Source organism: Berghia stephanieae, chromosome 4 (genome assembly GCF_034508935.2).
Source record: "Berghia stephanieae isolate SIO BIC M18660-M18661 chromosome 4, UCSD_Bste_1.3, whole genome shotgun sequence".
NCBI lineage: Eukaryota > Metazoa > Mollusca > Gastropoda > Nudibranchia > Aeolidiidae > Berghia > Berghia stephanieae.
Window position 1 is genome coordinate 10,617,441 of NC_088363.1, and position 17,500 is coordinate 10,634,940.

Genomic DNA, 17,500 nt, shown 5'->3' on the forward strand with positions numbered 1-17,500 from the left:
AAGTTCATGGTTACACAGAGTTTGTGTGTTGGTCCGTTATATTTCCGGATGGCAATGTTGTGAACTATTTGGCCAAGCGCTGTCACACGGTCAGGGCACGAGTGTGCACGGTTCGGACCCAGACGGCGACACTTATATAAGAAAAAAGAAAAAAAAAAGGGGGGGGGGGGGGGGGAGGCTGACTGCCAAAGATTCACAAATTATGAACACAACAAGTCCGAGATTTAAGTGTATATGATATGAAGTGTTTATTAATTAATGTAATGAGCTGGATATAAATGAAATGTATATGATTGAATATAGCAGATGAATCAAGATGGTATGGTGGATGATGATAATGATGATGATGTTGATGTAATGAATGTTATCAAGATGACGCTTCTAAGTAGAATTATGATATTGATAATATAGTCAGTGATAAAAGGATAAATGTCAAAATAATATTGATGAAACTAATGATTGACAGATATGATGAGTTGGTGATAGAAGTGAATGATGTGAATATAAAGCTAAATGATATATGAATAATGATAGAAAAACATGATTATTTAGTTTGTATGACCTCAGGGTCCCCAACTTATCTCCGTCTGTGTGAAGATGATATTCTACGTGCTGTAGTTGCCTGTGTGTTATTCCAAGTGTGGGTTATTGATGAGCTAAATGTCCAGATGAATGACACACAGAACCAATGTATTAGGTTCCAGACAATGTCTGTTATCAAACAATGGATTGTTTTTCAAATCTTGTATAGGTCACAGTATGTAATTATGTCTATTTTGTAACAGGTTTCAGTTCTTGTTTTTGTTCATTAAGTAATAGGTTTCAGTTCTTGTTACTAAAGGTTATACGTTATAGTCAATGTTCATTGATGTTACAATGAGTCACATAAAGGTGACTTGATGGTCAGGTAAAGTCACAAAAAAGTTAAAGAAAGGCCAGGTCTCAACAGAGCACTACTCAAAAAGAAATCAAACAACATTAATTTCTGTTTGGTAATACTGTCTCACAACAGAGACAGGAGTTAGAAGCCGTGATAGAACGTTACTATGGACTTTCACAACAGAAAATACAAAACGTCCTTCTCCACCACGGACTTACAGCAGAACTCAATATTTCAATAGATTACAAATAACACTGAAATCTCACCAACAGAGCACTACTCAAAAAGAAATCAAACAACATTAATTTCTGTTTGGTAATACTGTCTCACAACAGAGACAGGAGTTAGAAGCCGTGATAGAACGTTACTATGGACTTTCACAACAGAAAATACAAAACGTCCTTCTCCACCACGGACTTACAGCAGAACTCAAGATGAAATTAAAAGTCACTATCTTTACCATCCCTATTCGCATGAATCATGGAAAAAACTCGAGGCGAAATGGGGGTGGGTGTTGTAATTTAATGTTCTTCTCCCCCTAAACATGTTCACCCCTAAATGAATACAAAGCGCGTACGATGGGTGGATCGTCACGAAGTCAACCATGGTCTATGGAGACAATGGCCATTCGCAGCTCCGATAACGTCAGGGATTAAATTGGGGATGTCGAAGATCAGACTCTAAGACACGACGGAAATGCTACACCCTCACGTTTTAGAGTGACAAAAGAAATAAATCAAGATAAGGTTGGATGTCCTGAGTCGTGCATACCACAGGTACTTCCCTACAACGCCATAAACGCAAAGGCATCTCCTTACAGCCCCCCACTTAAGACAAAATCTTGGATTTTGTCTAAAAGACCAGGAAATGCCTGAGCAATGTCTTCAGCAGCTTAAGCTAGCCTGGCTGAATAGTCCGGACCATGGTTCTTGGTTCCCTTGTCTGATGCCGGCATGATCGTCCCACGAGATCGACAGCAACGCGTGAAAATGGAGTCTCAATTAAGGGCATCTCCTGAAGAGGAACTTTCTGTGTGTTACCTTTCGGTGCGCACCTTTGGCATACATCGCATGAACGACAGAAGTTGCGCACGTCAGTCCAAATGCTCGGCCAATAAAACGCTTCTAGAATGCGCTCTGTTGTCTTCTTGGCCGCCAAGTGTCCAACAAAGACACCCTCATGCGCTAGTCGCATGACTGTGATTCGCAGTCCCTTCGGGAGCACCACCTGTTTCGTTGGATTTCCATGGTGTACCTTGGGCGAAGTGTAGTGGCGGTACAGGATTCCATCCTCGTATGCATACCACTGTTTACTTTTCTTGTTGGTGATTTTCTTCTCACCGCTGCTTGCAAATTCTCTAGCTTTAGCTATTGATGTGTCAGCTTCTTGTTGAGCCTTTAAATATGCAGGCGTGACGTCAATTTTCGGGGCAGGTAACGTCACTGACTTCTTCATCTTTTTGTGCTTTGAGCCTCGTGTCTCGACTGCTCGCACAGAACGTTTGTTACACATACCAGGACATTTCGCCCCTGGCATGTTTCCAAGGATGACGTCAATTAGTGGGTGTTCCATTTCCACCGCACTGACTTCACCTTTAAAATATGGACAGTCAATGGTGACGTCCACCGTCGTGTTCCCTCTAGCAGTGCCGTCAGCAAGTAGGACCGGGACTTTCCGTGTTCCCCTGCTACTGCCGTCAACTAGGCCCTTCTTGACCACCACACAACTGCATCCGCTGTCCCGGAGTACAGTCACCGGTCGGCCGTTCAGTAAGCCGTTGGCTACCGGCATATTCTTGTCTCGTCCCTCGTGGCCCAGGCATAAGGCCGACGTTACTGGGAGTGTGCAGCCGCACATTAGTTGCATGTGCCCATGGCTGCATTGTTTTGAATCTTCGTTAGTGTAGTTAGGTGCTGGCATTGAGGCGACCTGTGGAGGTTGTAGCCTCTTCTCATCAAACTGCCTCTTCCGGCAGTCTATCGAAGTGTGCCCCCGTTTCTTGCAGTAGTCACATATACTGACCGTTACTGCGGCCAGTCCGGGTTTTGTTCTACAATCTCTGGCAATATGTCCCGCTCTCTTGCATATGTGACATGTGACTGGACCGTTCCTAGGCGGTCCGCTTAATTCTCTCTGGTTGAGATTCTCTGGCCTTACTTGATTCGAGTCCATCTCTTGCTTTGTTCTGATTTGTGCTGATCTCGTGAAGGCACCTGCTGAGCCGTGAGCATCTATATATTGACTGATCAGTTCCACAACTGATCTCACACTTGCGGGCTTTCTTTCTTTGACAAACACGAGAAGCTCTCGCCCACAAATGTCCATCAACTGCTCCTTAATAATTAGGTCAGTGATGTCACCGGCATCTTCCTTGTTCTTTCCTGCCATTTCCACCCACTTGCTGAAGTAACTGCTAATCCGATTACTAAACTGCTCAATGCTTTCTCCCGACTCCGGTCTTGACTTGCGAAAATTTTCGCGAAATCCATCTTCCGTTAAATTATATCGCTTAAGGAGGCTTGCCTTCAGGATAGAGTAGTTGTTGGCCTCATCGTCGGATAGGCGACTGTATACTTCCAAGGCGTTGCCAGTAAGGAGAGCGCTGAGGTGGGTGGCCCAATCTTCCTCCTCCCATCCATTTACTCGCGCATACCTTTCGAATCTTTGAAGATAGTCGTGGAGATGATCATTGGCAGCATGAAAAGGTGGTAATTTTGGTAGTCTAATAGTTTTCATGTGACTAGTACTTTCCGCCTGACCTCCGATTGCTCCCTCTTCCCTGCCTTCATTTTTCCTCTGCTGCAATTCCAATCGCAAAGTTATCAGTGCTGTCTCTTCTCGCACCCTTTCCGTCTCTAATTTAACCCTCTCTCTTTCAATTTCGATATCTCTTTCCGCCCTTGCCCTCTCTGCCTCAAGTTCTCTCTGTTTTCTGTCGTCTTCATCTTTGATAGTCTTCTCTATCCAGTCTTTCAAATCACTTCCTGAGAGACCCAAAGATGATCCAATCTTAGCTAACTTTTCAATGCTAGTACTCATGTCTGGAACTGTAATGTAGGCAGAAACGGCCGTAAACTAAAATGTTATACAATGAAAAATCAAAGAGAAAACGTAGACAGCCAATGGCGTCGCTAAAGGGAAGAGCAAAAGAATAACTTTGATAAGGTTGAATAATCACCGGGACTGTGGATGACAATGAAATGAGGAGAGGTGTTTAGAGCGATTAAAGTGGATTATCTATATAATAGAGGAGGAGGGGGTGTAACAAGATTAATGAAACCTGTGTTATCGACTGAAACAATATATGAAGAGGAACTAGGTTCAAAACTGTTAGTCCTTAAAAACAGCTCGTGGCTAAGTGCTAGCTAGATATAACTGCAATTATACAATTACTCTTGGTGTGTATAGATGTATGTGTGTCTCAAAACTTATCAATTCACAATATGCAAAAACAATGGCAATCAGATATCCTACCCGGCAGCCCCACCAAATTATGTCACACGGTCAGGGCACGAGTGTGCACGGTTCGGACCCAGACGGCGACACTTATATAAGAAAAAAAAAAAAAAAGGGGGGGGGGTGAGGCTGACTGCCAAAGATTCACAAATTATGAACACAACAAGTCCGAGATTTAAGTGTATATGATATGAAGTGTTTATTAATTAATGTAATGAGCTGGATATAAATGAAATGTATATGATTGAATATAGCAGATGAATCAAGATGGTATGGTGGATGATGATAATGATGATGATGTTGATGTAATGAATGTTATCAAGATGACGCTTCTAAGTAGAATTATGATATTGATAATATAGTCAGTGATAAAAGGATAAATGTCAAAATAATATTGATGAAACTAATGATTGACAGATATGATGAGTTGGTGATAGAAGTGAATGATGTGAATATAAAGCTAAATGATATATGAATAATGATAGAAAAACATGATTATTTAGTTTGTATGACCTCAGGGTCCCCAACTTATCTCCGTCTGTGTGAAGATGATATTCTACGTGCTGTAGTTGCCTGTGTGTTATTCCAAGTGTGGGTTATTGATGAGCTAAATGTCCAGATGAATGACACACAGAACCAATGTATTAGGTTCCAGACAATGTCTGTTATCAAACAATGGATTGTTTTTCAAATCTTGTATAGGTCACAGTATGTAATTATGTCTATTTTGTAACAGGTTTCAGTTCTTGTTTTTGTTCATTAAGTAATAGGTTTCAGTTCTTGTTACTAAAGGTTATACGTTATAGTCAATGTTCATTGATGTTACAATGAGTCACATAAAGGTGACTTGATGGTCAGGTAAAGTCACAAAAAGTTAAAGAAAGGCCAGGTCTCAACAGAGCACTACTCAAAAAGAAATCAAACAACATTAATTTCTGTTTGGTAATACTGTCTCACAACAGAGACAGGAGTTAGAAGCCGTGATAGAACGTTACTATGGACTTTCACAACAGAAAATACAAAACGTCCTTCTCCACCACGGACTTACAGCAGAACTCAATATTTCAATAGATTACAAATAACACTGAAATCTCACCAACAGAGCACTACTCAAAAAGAAATCAAACAACATTAATTTCTGTTTGGTAATACTGTCTCACAACAGAGACAGGAGTTAGAAGCCGTGATAGAACGTTACTATGGACTTTCACAACAGAAAATACAAAACGTCCTTCTCCACCACGGACTTACAGCAGAACTCAAGATGAAATTAAAAGTCACTATCTTTACCATCCCTATTCGCATGAATCATGGAAAAAACTCGAGGCGAAATGGGGGTGGGTGTTGTAATTTAATGTTCTTCTCCCCCTAAACATGTTCACCCCTAAATGAATACAAAGCGCGTACGATGGGTGGATCGTCACGAAGTCAACCATGGTCTATGGAGACAATGGCCATTCGCAGCTCCGATAACGTCAGGGATTAAATTGGGGATGTCGAAGATCAGACTCTAAGACACGACGGAAATGCTACACCCTCACGTTTTAGAGTGACAAAAGAAATAAATCAAGATAAGGTTGGATGTCCTGAGTCGTGCATACCACAGGTACTTCCCTACAACGCCATAAACGCAAAGGCATCTCCTTACAGCCCCCCACTTAAGACAAAATCTTGGATTTTGTCTAAAAGACCAGGAAATGCCTGAGCAATGTCTTCAGCAGCTTAAGCTAGCCTGGCTGAATAGTCCGGACCATGGTTCTTGGTTCCCTTGTCTGATGCCGGCATGATCGTCCCACGAGATCGACAGCAACGCGTGAAAATGGAGTCTCAATTAAGGGCATCTCCTGAAGAGGAACTTTCTGTGTGTTACCTTTCGGTGCGCACCTTTGGCATACATCGCATGAACGACAGAAGTTGCGCACGTCAGTCCAAATGCTCGGCCAATAAAACGCTTCTAGAATGCGCTCTGTTGTCTTCTTGGCCGCCAAGTGTCCAACAAAGACACCCTCATGCGCTAGTCGCATGACTGTGATTCGCAGTCCCTTCGGGAGCACCCCCTGTTTCGTTGGATTTCCATGGTGTACCTTGGGCGAAGTGTAGTGGCGGTACAGGATTCCATCCTCGTATGCATACCACTGTTTACTTTTCTTGTTGGTGATTTTCTTCTCACCGCTGCTTGCAATTCTCTAGCTTTAGCTATTGATGTGTCAGCTTCTTGTTGAGCCTTTAAATATGCAGGCGTGACGTCAATTTTCGGGGCAGGTAACGTCACTGACTTCTTCATCTTTTTGTGCTTTGAGCCTCGTGTCTCGACTGCTCGCACAGAACGTTTGTTACACATACCAGGACATTTCGCCCCTGGCATGTTTCCAAGGATGACGTCAATTAGTGGGTGTTCCATTTCCACCGCACTGACTTCACCTTTAAAATATGGACAGTCAATGGTGACGTCCACCGTCGTGTTCCCTCTAGCAGTGCCGTCAGCAAGTAGGACCGGGACTTTCCGTGTTCCCCTGCTACTGCCGTCAACTAGGCCCTTCTTGACCACCACACAACTGCATCCGCTGTCCCGGAGTACAGTCACCGGTCGGCCGTTCAGTAAGCCGTTGGCTACCGGCATATTCTTGTCTCGTCCCTCGTGGCCCAGGCATAAGGCCGACGTTACTGGGAGTGTGCAGCCGCACATTAGTTGCATGTGCCCATGGCTGCATTGTTTTGAATCTTCGTTAGTGTAGTTAGGTGCTGGCATTGAGGCGACCTGTGGAGGTTGTAGCCTCTTCTCATCAAACTGCCTCTTCCGGCAGTCTATCGAAGTGTGCCCCCGTTTCTTGCAGTAGTCACATATACTGACCGTTACTGCGGCCAGTCCGGGTTTTGTTCTACAATCTCTGGCAATATGTCCCGCTCTCTTGCATATGTGACATGTGACTGGACCGTTCCTAGGCGGTCCGCTTAATTCTCTCTGGTTGAGATTCTCTGGCCTTACTTGATTCGAGTCCATCTCTTGCTTTGTTCTGATTTGTACTGATCTCGTGAAGGCACCTGCTGAGCCGTGAGCATCTATATATTGACTGATCAGTTCCACAACTGATCTCACACTTGCGGGCTTTCTTTCTTTGACAAACACGAGAAGCTCTCGCCCACAAATGTCCATCAACTGCTCCTTAATAATTAGGTCAGTGATGTCACCGGCATCTTCCTTGTTCTTTCCTGCCATTTCCACCCACTTGCTGAAGTAACTGCTAATCCGATTACTAAACTGCTCAATGCTTTCTCCCGACTCCGGTCTTGACTTGCGAAAATTTTCGCGAAATCCATCTTCCGTTAAATTATATCGCTTAAGGAGGCTTGCCTTCAGGATAGAGTAGTTGTTGGCCTCATCGTCGGATAGGCGACTGTATACTTCCAAGGCGTTGCCAGTAAGGAGAGCGCTGAGGTGGGTGGCCCAATCTTCCTCCTCCCATCCATTTACTCGCGCATACCTTTCGAATCTTTGAAGATAGTCGTGGAGATGATCATTGGCAGCATGAAAAGGTGGTAATTTTGGTAGTCTAATAGTTTTCATGTGACTAGTACTTTCCGCCTGACCTCCGATTGCTCCCTCTTCCCTGCCTTCATTTTTCCTCTGCTGCAATTCCAATCGCAAAGTTATCAGTGCTGTCTCTTCTCGCACCCTTTCCGTCTCTAATTTAACCCTCTCTCTTTCAATTTCGATATCTCTTTCCGCCCTTGCCCTCTCTGCCTCAAGTTCTCTCTGTTTTCTGTCGTCTTCATCTTTGATAGTCTTCTCTATCCAGTCTTTCAAATCACTTCCTGAGAGACCCAAAGATGATCCAATCTTAGCTAACTTTTCAATGCTAGTACTCATGTCTGGAACTGTAATGTAGGCAGAAACGGCCGTAAACTAAAATGTTATACAATGAAAAATCAAAGAGAAAACGTAGACAGCCAATGGCGTCGCTAAAGGGAAGAGCAAAAGAATAACTTTGATAAGGTTGAATAATCACCGGGACTGTGGATGACAATGAAATGAGGAGAGGTGTTTAGAGCGATTAAAGTGGATTATCTATATAATAGAGGAGGAGGGGGTGTAACAAGATTAATGAAACCTGTGTTATCGACTGAAACAATATATGAAGAGGAACTAGGTTCAAAACTGTTAGTCCTTAAAAACAGCTCGTGGCTAAGTGCTAGCTAGATATAACTGCAATTATACAATTACTCTTGGTGTGTATAGATGTATGTGTGTCTCAAAACTTATCAATTCACAATATGCAAAAACAATGGCAATCAGATATCCTACCCGGCAGCTCCACCAAATTATGTCACACGGTCAGGGCACGAGTGTGCACGGTTCGGACCCAGACGGCGACACTTATATAAGAAAAAAAAAAAAAAAGGGGGGGGGGGGTGAGGCTGACTGCCAAAGATTCACAAATTATGAACACAACAAGTCCGAGATTTAAGTGTATATGATATGAAGTGTTTATTAATTAATGTAATGAGCTGGATATAAATGAAATGTATATGATTGAATATAGCAGATGAATCAAGATGGTATGGTGGATGATGATAATGATGATGATGTTGATGTAATGAATGTTATCAAGATGACGCTTCTAAGTAGAATTATGATATTGATAATATAGTCAGTGATAAAAGGATAAATGTCAAAATAATATTGATGAAACTAATGATTGACAGATATGATGAGTTGGTGATAGAAGTGAATGATGTGAATATAAAGCTAAATGATATATGAATAATGATAGAAAAACATGATTATTTAGTTTGTATGACCTCAGGGTCCCCAACTTATCTCCGTCTGTGTGAAGATGATATTCTACGTGCTGTAGTTGCCTGTGTGTTATTCCAAGTGTGGGTTATTGATGAGCTAAATGTCCAGATGAATGACACACAGAACCAATGTATTAGGTTCCAGACAATGTCTGTTATCAAACAATGGATTGTTTTTCAAATCTTGTATAGGTCACAGTATGTAATTATGTCTATTTTGTAACAGGTTTCAGTTCTTGTTTTTGTTCATTAAGTAATAGGTTTCAGTTCTTGTTACTAAAGGTTATACGTTATAGTCAATGTTCATTGATGTTACAATGAGTCACATAAAGGTGACTTGATGGTCAGGTAAAGTCACAAAAAAGTTAAAGAAAGGCCAGGTCTCAACAGAGCACTACTCAAAAAGAAATCAAACAACATTAATTTCTGTTTGGTAATACTGTCTCACAACAGAGACAGGAGTTAGAAGCCGTGATAGAACGTTACTATGGACTTTCACAACAGAAAATACAAAACGTCCTTCTCCACCACGGACTTACAGCAGAACTCAATATTTCAATAGATTACAAATAACACTGAAATCTCACCAACAGAGCACTACTCAAAAAGAAATCAAACAACATTAATTTCTGTTTGGTAATACTGTCTCACAACAGAGACAGGAGTTAGAAGCCGTGATAGAACGTTACTATGGACTTTCACAACAGAAAATACAAAACGTCCTTCTCCACCACGGACTTACAGCAGAACTCAAGATGAAATTAAAAGTCACTATCTTTACCATCCCTATTCGCATGAATCATGGAAAAAACTCGAGGCGAAATGGGGGTGGGTGTTGTAATTTAATGTTCTTCTCCCCCTAAACATGTTCACCCCTAAATGAATACAAAGCGCGTACGATGGGTGGATCGTCACGAAGTCAACCATGGTCTATGGAGACAATGGCCATTCGCAGCTCCGATAACGTCAGGGATTAAATTGGGGATGTCGAAGATCAGACTCTAAGACACGACGGAAATGCTACACCCTCACGTTTTAGAGTGACAAAAGAAATAAATCAAGATAAGGTTGGATGTCCTGAGTCGTGCATACCACAGGTACTTCCCTACAACGCCATAAACGCAAAGGCATTTCCTTACAAGCGCATTCTATCTATATAGGTCTATAAATAGACTCTGTCCCCGACTGACTGACCAAATAAACAACACACACACAGAAGTGTTTGTTTTGTAACAACTCCCTTAATGAATGACTTTATTGTTTTTTGTTTGTTGTTGTAATAACCCGATTACATCATCTACGAAGATTGCTTCCGCCACTACGAATTGTCAAAATAGCAGGGTGGCGGTGGTTGTGTTTTTTGGGTTTTTTTTTTTTGTTTTTTTTTTTGGTTTTCTCTTTCTTGATGTGTTTTTGTTTTGTGTGTGTGTGTGTGTGTGTCTGTGTGTGTTTTATTGGTGGTTTTTTGTTGTTGTTTTTTGGGGTTTTTTTGGTGTTTTTTTTTGTTGTTGTTATTTTATTTTTTATTTTATTTTATTTTTTTTTTGGGGGGGGGGGGGGGGTTATGTCACAGAAACAACACTGTTACCGTCCAGGTTTCCTTTTTACATCTGAGTACAGTGAGAGTGTGTGAGTAATAGATAGGCTATTTGTTTCGTGGACTCAAAACTTTGTCTTGCCCTCATCTGGACTCGGCCCAGAGATGTGTAGATCGAGCCCGAGGCTTGTGTGTGTGTGTGTGTGTATGTATGTGTGTGTGTCATGCATAGCTAGACCATAATGACACGGAGCCCCGATAACTTGTCATACGTAATGACCAAAAGTAAATATTTTAACAGCTTCGTTAAAGAACAAAACGCCAAACACGGAGCGTTTCGGGCTCAAAACCTTTCTTCAGCCAAGTTTGTTTGTTTTTTGTTTTGTTTTTTTTTTTTTTTTTTTTGGCTTTGTTTTATTTGTTTTGTTTTTGTTTTGTATATTTGTTTTGTTGACGGGGTAGGGGGGAGAGGTTATTTACGTTCTAGGGCGATGTTCCTCTACATTCTACATTTTTTCGAAGCTTTATTTATTGCTGTAATATTACATTCTTAGAGCACTTTGAGCACATTTAGTGGATATTGCCCTATATAAAAGCTCAAGTTTTTTGTCTTTTTTTTTCTTTTTTTTTTCCAAGTATAGACGCTTTTAATTGCTCAACCATTTGATTCGGCATGCAACAAAGGATATTAATAACTCTTAATTCCATTGTAGTGGTGTAGTATTTAAACAGAGTGGAATTCCCGTCTACGTGTCGGAATAGCCATCATTATCGTTGTCGCCATCACCAGATCGACCTTGATAGCGCTCCCAATGGTATAAGGAATGAGATTAGCGGAAGAGTAGCGTCCCTTGATCTGACGTCACCTTACAGAGAGAACGTCAAAACGGTTTTGCGCATGCGTCTCTCTCGTCCTCGCTTTCGGTGAAGTGTCTCATGCCGCTTTCATCGGAAGCGAGGACGAGAGACGCATGCGCACAACCAACATGACGTTCTCTCTCTAATAACTTTTCCGCCGGTGACGTCCAATCAAGGGACGCTACTCTTCAGGCTAATCGCATTCCCTATAGCTACTAGTCATTCCCGTCAATATTAATAAGGCTGCAATTATTCTATCATCATTATGAATATCATTTTCATTTTCATCATCGTCGTCGTCACTTTAAATTACCGTTTTCAGCATCTGCCTCATCCCTACATAATGTCGAATAGAGGCAGTGAATCAGAAGATGAAAACGGTAGGGTTGCCTAAAGCCGGTGATCGTAAAATACTAACGAAAGAGTGAAAATGGAGAGGCTTCGTATGGGAACAAAACAGACAATGGACGTTTCGGGTACAAACCCTTCGTCAGCACAACAATACACGAATACTCTCAAACCTGGGACTTTTAATAAAGACGGGGCGAAGTCCCTGATTTGAGAGTTTTCGGCAATCTGAGGCTCATTTAAATCGATCGATATTTGAAGGACGAGTTTTCTGGCCAAATTTTTAAATACATGTTTTTTGTCAGAGTGGGGCAGTTAACTGGTTAATAAAAACCACTTATTTGCTAACATATCATGACTGGTATGCGTGTCGTCCTGGTCGTGTTGTGCTGTGTGTCTTAAATACACAATATATGTCATGTAATCAGCTGTAGTTTGGATCAGGGCTGCCAGATGGCCCACAGAGTTTCTCGTGGCCAATCTCGACTTCAAAAGTGACCAAATAGAATCCCGCGTGGCCACAAAACACTTCTAACACTTAGGCTTTTTAAAGTTCTCTCTGTATAGTTTCCCGTGTTTCCTAAGGCCTACCTCGGTTCCTTTCTTTTATTCCTTGTAAAGGCCAACGTAACGCTTACTCGGGATCACTGGATCGTTCTCCAGGGATGCCGTTTTTCCGGCTAAAGTCGGAAAATCGGATGCAATCCGCTGACATCCTGCACACCTCCAACGTATGGCTCTGTTGATCTGATGGTGTCTGAAACTGATTCGATTCTAAAGAAGAATTTTGACATTGATTTCTAAAACGATGTAAAATAATTAACTTCAGTGAAGAAAATGAGTTTTGATTCTTCTTAAACTTCAAGGCACCGAAACTCATTAATTTTGATCATTTTGACTGTTTAAAACACCGTTTTCTTTTATCTTGATCACGCCAACCGAATTCTGGAATGACCCGGTGGATCACACAATATGTTTCCATGTCTCGCTGACCTCGCCACTGTCTGGTGCACATCTCCTTACATGACACTAGCCTGCAAGCGAGATGGATAATCGTTCGTGCCTTTGGCTTTCTTATCTACTGTCTCTGGTAATGTTTCAAAATTCAAGTAAAATGACCCTTTCAATATAAACTATGAGCATTTACCATACGATATTTTTCCCCCGGTCAAATATAAATGAAATGAACAGAGATGATTCGAATAGGAGAATGGGGAATAGGTGGAGGACAAGGAGAGCTGATAATCTGGTCTGAATTTCGATACCCAGTCGTGGCAGGCTGACTTGTTGGGTTATTTTTATTTATTTATTTATTTGTTTGTTTTTTTTTTTTGTTTTTTTTTGTTTTTTTGTCTATTTTTCTTTTCCCTTTTTTTTTTTGCGCTTTGACACCGCTTCATTCACGTCATCTTTATTTTTGTATTTGTTGTTGTTTGTTTGCTTTATTTTGTTTCTGTTTTGTTTTTGTTTTTGTTTTTTGTCTTTGTTATTATTATTATTATTATTATTATTATTATTATTATTATTATTATTATTATTATTATTATTATTATTATTATGGTTGATGTTATCATCATTATTATTGTTGTTGTTGTTGTTGTTGTTGCCGTTCTTGTTGCTGTTGTTATTTTTTTTTAAATTATTGTTACTGTTACTGTCGTCGTCATTATTATGTCGTTGTTGTTGTTGTTGTTATTATTATCACTGCCGTTGTTTTTGCCTTATACACAACTGACGCACGATGCAAATCCACGGCTATGCTTGTATACCCTTATCATAACAATGCTATTATTATGGCAAACTGGAACCGGGAAACCAATTACGACGGAGCCAGCAGCCTTCATAGGCCTAAATAATAAGTCCAATCACACCCCAGTCGTCATTATCTCTGGTCATTACTTCTGTAATCACGACTCACCAATTTACAATGAAAAGTTTTATTAATAATTATTACTGAGCAGTAGTCATGTTTAAAGGTGAAAGATATTCCACCGTTGTATTCGCAAACTCATAGTCTGACACACACCAAAAAATATGACGTCAAAATATAAGGCCAGACCAGACGGCCGAAAGAAAATAATTCGTGAGTAGCTGTGCTGTATTTATTAGTTCGACCAATGGAATCCGTTCTTTCCTTGAGCACTACTAGATATTTCTGTTTGTTGTTGTTGTTGTTGTTGTTGTTTACGGGGGGGGGGGGGGGGTGTTTTTGTTTCGTTTTGGTTGTTTGATTTTGTTTTGTTAGTTTGTTGGTTTTTGTTTTTGTTTTGTTTTTTGTTGTTTTTTTTTTGTTTTTGTTTTTGTTTTTTTTTTTGTTTTTTTTTTTTTTTTTGTTGTTGTTTTTTTTTTGTGTGTTATTTTTTTACTGTAAACTAAATGTTATTATTGTAGTCCATAGTACATGTAACCATATTGATACGGTGGCTCACAAATTTGAGACTTCGCGAAGTACCCGGTTTGAGAGTTTTTGACCGTAATAGGGTCATTTTAATCTTTCGATATTTGAAGGACGTGTTTTCTGGCTAATTTTTTTAAAACACATGTTTGTTTGTTTCTTTGTTTGTTTCGTTTTGTTTTGTTTTGTTTTTTTTTTTAAAGTATTTTTTTTTTTTGGGGTTTTGCTTTTTCTTTTAGTTTTGTTTTTTGTTGTTTTTTTTTTGTTTTGTTTTGTTTTGTTTGTTTGTTTTTTTGTTGTTGTTTTTTTTTTTTTTTTTTGTTTTTTTTGCGGGTAGTCAGATACGGTGGAATTGATATGTTATGTCATTTCACGAAACGACTCTGTCGATTTGTTGAGAAGTCAGAAGACATGAACACAAAGATGATACGTCATAGCTTCTCCCACAGTCATCCTTATTTCATTTTTACGGCTATGTGGTCGAGTGGTATGACGCTCGCTTTCGGATCGGAAGGTTCTGGTTCGAGCCTCGCTCGGCGCATAGTTGAGTCCTTGGAAAAGGATCTTTACTAGTGCGGGGCGGTCCTTGGCAAGCTTAAGGACCACGGTCCTACGGTCCCTGGGAAATGAAAACCGCAAGGACCGGTCCTAGGACCGGCGGTCCTTTTCGACATTGAACATTCCTGAGAGACTGTTGGAAGTTCGAACCGTTTTGACCTTTGGGACCATGGGATCGTTCATTCTTGAACCGTTAAAGACCGCTACACGATGAAAACCGTGGTCTACAGGAGTAAAACACACGGAGTAGTCACACTCATTTCAAATTGTAACCTAATTAGAGAAGAGGGGTGATGCCTTCTGTATTTGCTCACCGTACTTCATTGTTACTTCGATAATTTAATAAAATTTGACATTTATCCCCATTAACGGGGATAATGGCATCGTCCAAGGCGTTGATCGAGTTGTTCGTGGCGTTGATACACACACGCAACTCCTACCCCCCCCCCCTCCCCCTCCCCCACACACACACACACATTAGAGGGCAGCGAGCATTGAAGAGTAAGAGAGAGACGTGAAATTATAATAAGAGGGGGTGGATTCGGCGGTAATAAGTTAATAAGTAATAAGTGGGATCCATGGTGACTTTTCGCCAGATCTAACAAACCCAGCTACCCATTCACTGCTGAGTAGACAGGGATTCAGAAAAAAACTCGACTGCACCAGGGATCGATCTCTGGCCCTTTGCGTATAAAGAGAGTGCTCTATCAACTGGGCTATCGGGGTCCCCAAATATTCTATTGGACTTTTTTTAAATACAGACGTAAAAACTGGGTTTTTTTGGAAGGAAGAAACTAATGAAACTCATATTATTTGATTAGTTAAAACACCAAACGAAATTTTAATATTATTGTATTATTTTAAATGACAACAATGCGATAGAAAGGAGTGGTGACAAGAGATGGACAAAAGAAAACAAAAAATCGGACTTGCTACTTGCTAGGTTCGACACACACACACACACAACACAAACACACACACATCTTTAGTAGTCACATGCATTTCAAACAATAACCCATTAGAAAGAGGGGTCATGCCTTCATCATAGATCATTGTCATTGCGATCATTATGGTGTAGTAAATTTTGAAATTTACCCCGTATAATGGAATCGTCCAAGGCGTGCGCCTCCTGTTCCCCCCCCCCCCCCCCCCCCCATCTCACACCCGAAAGGGCGGTTTGCGGAGTGGAGGGAGGTGGTCGTCTGCCTCTATGGTCGTCTGTGTCGTTTAGTGTATGGCAAAGGGGGTGGGTGCGATTAATTAAGTGGGATGGGTGGTGATTGGTGGAAGATAGGCTACCGAGGCAACGAATCGCTGGGGAAGTAGTAGGCCATGGCGCGAGACCGTTGAAAGGTGATAAGAAGTGAGGACCTCCGCCGGTCTTCCCCTATGGGACCGGTCTCCGGTTCACAGCTAAAAGACCGTGGGACCGCCGGTCCAGACCGGTCTTCAGCGCGGCACTAATCTTTACTCGCATTCTCTCACCGTACTCAGGTGTAAAATGAGCACCTAGCCATCAGCAGCGTTGTCTGTCCGAAAAAAATATATAATATCGCCTAACAGGCGTCATGGCCTCATCCTACATGTTAAATGTTGCTATTGACCGGGGACCCCTTGTAAATCGCTTTGAGCACGTTCAGTGGATATTGCACTATATAAAAGCTCATTTTAAAAAAACCCTAATATCGATTGATGATCCAAAGATGAACTTTTTTCAATTTTTTTTTTCTAAATCTGTCTTTCCCAGGATGACATGAATCTGACGGAAGAGAAGAAAGCTCCACTGAGGTCAAAGGACATCAAGTTCCGGCGACAGATGTTGTCCATGCATCTCAAGGGATCCAGCAAGGTGAGAGTTCAGTTAGTGTTCATGATGATTGCCTGGGTGGGGTTCCTGACCTCCCATTGTGGGCAGGGGGGTACATACTGTGTCTGCTACCCCCCTATATCTGGGTGGGGTTCCTGACCTTCCATAGTGGGCAGGGAGGTACATACTGTGTCTTCTATCCCATTATAATCTGTTTTCCAACATGCTTTCTGTCTTTGTCTTGGAATGAGATAACTTGGTTTGTCCTGGCCCTGGCCGGAGTCCTAGCTGGGAGGGAAACAGTCAAATGCATAGTTATTGTTTTGGGAGATGATATTTTTTTCCCTTGTAGATCATCTCTCTGTTATGTATTATTATATTTGTTAATTTGAATTTATAATGTAAGCATTTAAGTGTATTTCTCTTTGTTGGCTCTTGTGCTTGTGCCCGGATGAGACATAGGTGATCTCAGACTAAGTACATTGGTGTCATGCTCTTGGAATCTACAACTGATCCGTATTTGTTCCCAGTTCCCCTATGTCTTACTTTATCTTGGGTGCTTTAATTGTAATTCTAGAATTTTTTGCTGTCCCATTTTCTTCCTTTTTACTGGCGCTGATATAACCTATAACTATATGTGTTGCAAGCGCCGTAAAACCCTTAACAACAAAAGAAAGACAACAAGATGATTGCAATGAAAACGATGCAGTCATTTATGTACGTAGAACCAGGCAGATAGCCTCCTTTGACGGGCCCTTCAAGTCTCTGGGTTATTTAGTTTATTGAGCTTAAATTATTTCTCTTGCATTGATAAGAGTAATATTACATAGATAGTTCAAAAGTCCGCCCAGTAGAAGACATTTA

General features: G+C 41.1%; 1 protein-coding gene across 12 annotated transcripts in view; it reads left to right on the forward strand.

Moving 5' to 3' along the window:
* LOC144970011 (protein diaphanous homolog 2-like) overlaps positions 1 to 17,500 on the forward strand; it is a 110,669-nt gene that overhangs the window by 42,413 nt on the left and 50,756 nt on the right. For all 12 annotated transcript variants that reach the window (XM_078909166.1, XM_078909165.1, XM_078909163.1 and 9 more), the window contains exon 4: positions 16,577 to 16,678. In XM_078909166.1, coding sequence (XP_078765292.1) covers positions 16,577 to 16,678 — 102 coding nt within the window. The remainder of the gene's footprint in view (positions 1 to 16,576; positions 16,679 to 17,500) is intronic.